This window comes from Pundamilia nyererei, unplaced genomic scaffold (assembly GCF_000239375.1).
Source record: "Pundamilia nyererei isolate P.nyererei 1_Seehausen unplaced genomic scaffold, PunNye1.0 scaffold00068, whole genome shotgun sequence".
Taxonomy (NCBI): Eukaryota; Metazoa; Chordata; class Actinopteri; order Cichliformes; family Cichlidae; genus Pundamilia; species Pundamilia nyererei.
This window is the reverse complement of record NW_005187469.1, coordinates 1283681-1286231: the sequence shown is the minus strand read 5'-3', so window position 1 is coordinate 1286231 and position 2551 is coordinate 1283681. Positions and strand designations below refer to the sequence as shown.

General features: G+C 38.3%; 1 protein-coding gene across 7 annotated transcripts in view; it reads left to right on the top strand.

The window, feature by feature from the left end:
• Positions 1-2551, top strand: part of LOC102197402 (myosin-10) — a 65912-nt gene that overhangs the window by 7934 nt on the left and 55427 nt on the right. For all 7 annotated transcript variants that reach the window (XM_005736257.1, XM_005736254.1, XM_005736256.1 and 4 more), the window contains exon 2: positions 340-721. In XM_005736257.1, coding sequence (XP_005736314.1) covers positions 377-721 — 345 coding nt within the window. In that variant the 5' untranslated portion in view covers positions 340-376. The remainder of the gene's footprint in view (positions 1-339; positions 722-2551) is intronic.

Genomic DNA, 2551 nt, shown 5'->3' with positions numbered 1-2551 from the left:
CAATCCATAACACCACTGACTCTAAACCTAATAAATGCTCTCATTACTACTACTATATTCAATTTCAATTTCTGCCACACTGTCATGTCCTACTGAGACCTGCCTTTTGTAACATGTTTTTAATAGTTAATTGTTTCACATTCAGCTATCTAGCAAAAGGTCCCTGGTTCAACTCCAGGAGGCGGCAAGTCCCTCTGAGCAGCTAAAAGTAGCTTCTGCCTGAAAAATGGCCTTGGTGTTTTAACTTTTCACAGATCTTTAAGTAAGGGTACTACTCACAATTGAGTGGTGAAATTGGTTACATTTTGATGAACTTTGTGCTTTGCTTGCTCTCTACAGGTGGCCTAGAGTGCTCTGCTTCTGGTTTCCAGCAGCAATGACACAGAGGAGTGGACAGGAGGACCCGGAGCGGTACCTCTTTGTGGACCGCGCTGTGGTATACAACCCGGCAGCACAGGCCGACTGGACTGCCAAAAGGTTGGTATGGATTCCATCAGAACGCCACGGCTTCGAGGCTGCAAGTATTCAACAGGAGCGTGGAGATGAGGTGGTGGTGGAGCTAGCAGAAAACGGGAAGAAGGCGGTGATCAACAAGGATGACATCCAGAAGATGAACCCGCCCAAGTTCACCAAGGTGGAGGATATGGCTGAACTGACCTGCTTGAACGAGGCATCCGTGCTTCACAACCTCAAAGACCGCTACTACTCCGGCCTTATTTATGTAAGTATTTGCACATTATAAAGAAGTACAACAATTCATAAGAAATGTCTTCTTCAGCAGTTCAGTTGTCGTCATTTGACATGACATGACTTACTTTACTATGACTTGTCGGTATAGGTTTGGTTAGGTTGGTTAATGTGATTGATATTACTGTAATGTTAAAAATCCCGCAGAGGTAACATTTTAAAACTGTAAAGTAGGAGAATAACTATAGTCAATTATTTTTTGTGACTATGATCATATCTATTCTGTGTTGCTGACATGTGAGTCTCAGGTGATAGTTTTGCTAGCCAAAACCAGTGGCGTTTAACAGTGAGAGAGAGGGTCAACTGGAATACCTAGTTCCATTCACTTTACAAGGCTTTAAACAGAAATGGTGGATTCCTGGTAAAAACTTTCATGGAGAAACATCACTATCCCCCCACCCAAAAAAAAAAAAAAGAAAAAGCTTGGTATATAATAACTTTGCTAATTTAATGTCTTGTTGTTTTACTGGGTTCGTTATATAATAAAAACAAAGATTATTAAACATGTGGTTCATTTTAACCAAAACAAAGATAAACTATACTTCCTCTATTTCACACTTGATTTTCTTAATTCAAGAGTCTGAAAAACACATTTCCTTCAATGGGCAAGCCTTCGTGTCCCATATTATCTGCTGATTTCCCCTGTGATTATTACCCACTTAATGATACGCATTCCTGGAATAGCACAAATGCAGAGGTTGTGGGCCACCTGAGACCCAGGAAGGAGGTACAGTTCGGCTGCCATGTTCACACTTGAATGCGTGGTTAGAAATTAGAGGTATTGTACTTAGAGCAGAATGTAAGGCTTGTGCAATTGTGTTTTTTTCTTTTAGTTCATAATATTTTATAATTTAGCTTGAAATTATTTGGTTGAAAATTATTTCAGATTGTTTGTCTTGTTTTGAAAAGTGTAAGCGTAGCTGAGACTGCTTTCGGCTCAGCGATTTGTCCCTTGTATTTTTTGGGCTCCGATATGTTGCAGGAGTGACATCACATGGTCATGATCACTTTCTTTCTCTAAATCCGATCTGCTCTGCTACTGAAATTTGGCACCCATTAATTTAATATAAATCTGGAATTGGCAAAGCCAATTTATTTGGTCAGTAGCCCCAAGAGTACAGAGGTCTACCTAGCCCTGCTAAGCAAAAAAAATCAATCAATCAATCAATCAATCAATCAATCAATAGTTAACTGAATTGGATATTTTTCCTTCAGCTATTTTGGTGTATTTTATTAAGTAACTTGTTGGCAATAAAATGCCTTGGCATTAGTGTATGCTGGGAAGGATTTAGGATTATAAGTTTTGCCATGTGTTTGGACAGCATCAGACCTTATGAGAAAAATCAAAGGACATTTTCTAATGCAGATCATATGTAATCTCTTTGTAGGTCACTAAAAAAATGAATAATCTGTTCCAGATTTTCACTCTGTATGTGCTGTAAAAAACAACTCAGTGTAAAGTGTGACCTAAAAGGATAAAGTGTAAAAAAAAAAAAAAAGCCCAAGTGTAAAAAAATAAAAAATAAAAAAAGCAGAAAACTCCAAATGCTCTTCTAAAAAATGTGTTTGTATATTTTAAGGAAGGCTTATGAGATTCAAAGAAATTACCCAGGCCTCATGTCTTTGCTCAGGGATGATCAGTGCTGAGTCACACTGTATCCAAACTGCCTTAACAGAGCTCTTTCTGTTTACTGATAAGCAACATCTGTGCGTTCAAATAACTGAAATTTCTTTTACTGTGAGAAAAGTGACTTTTAATTAACAGCCGATGTGCGTAAGCTTTTTGCTGTTATTGCTTGTTCTG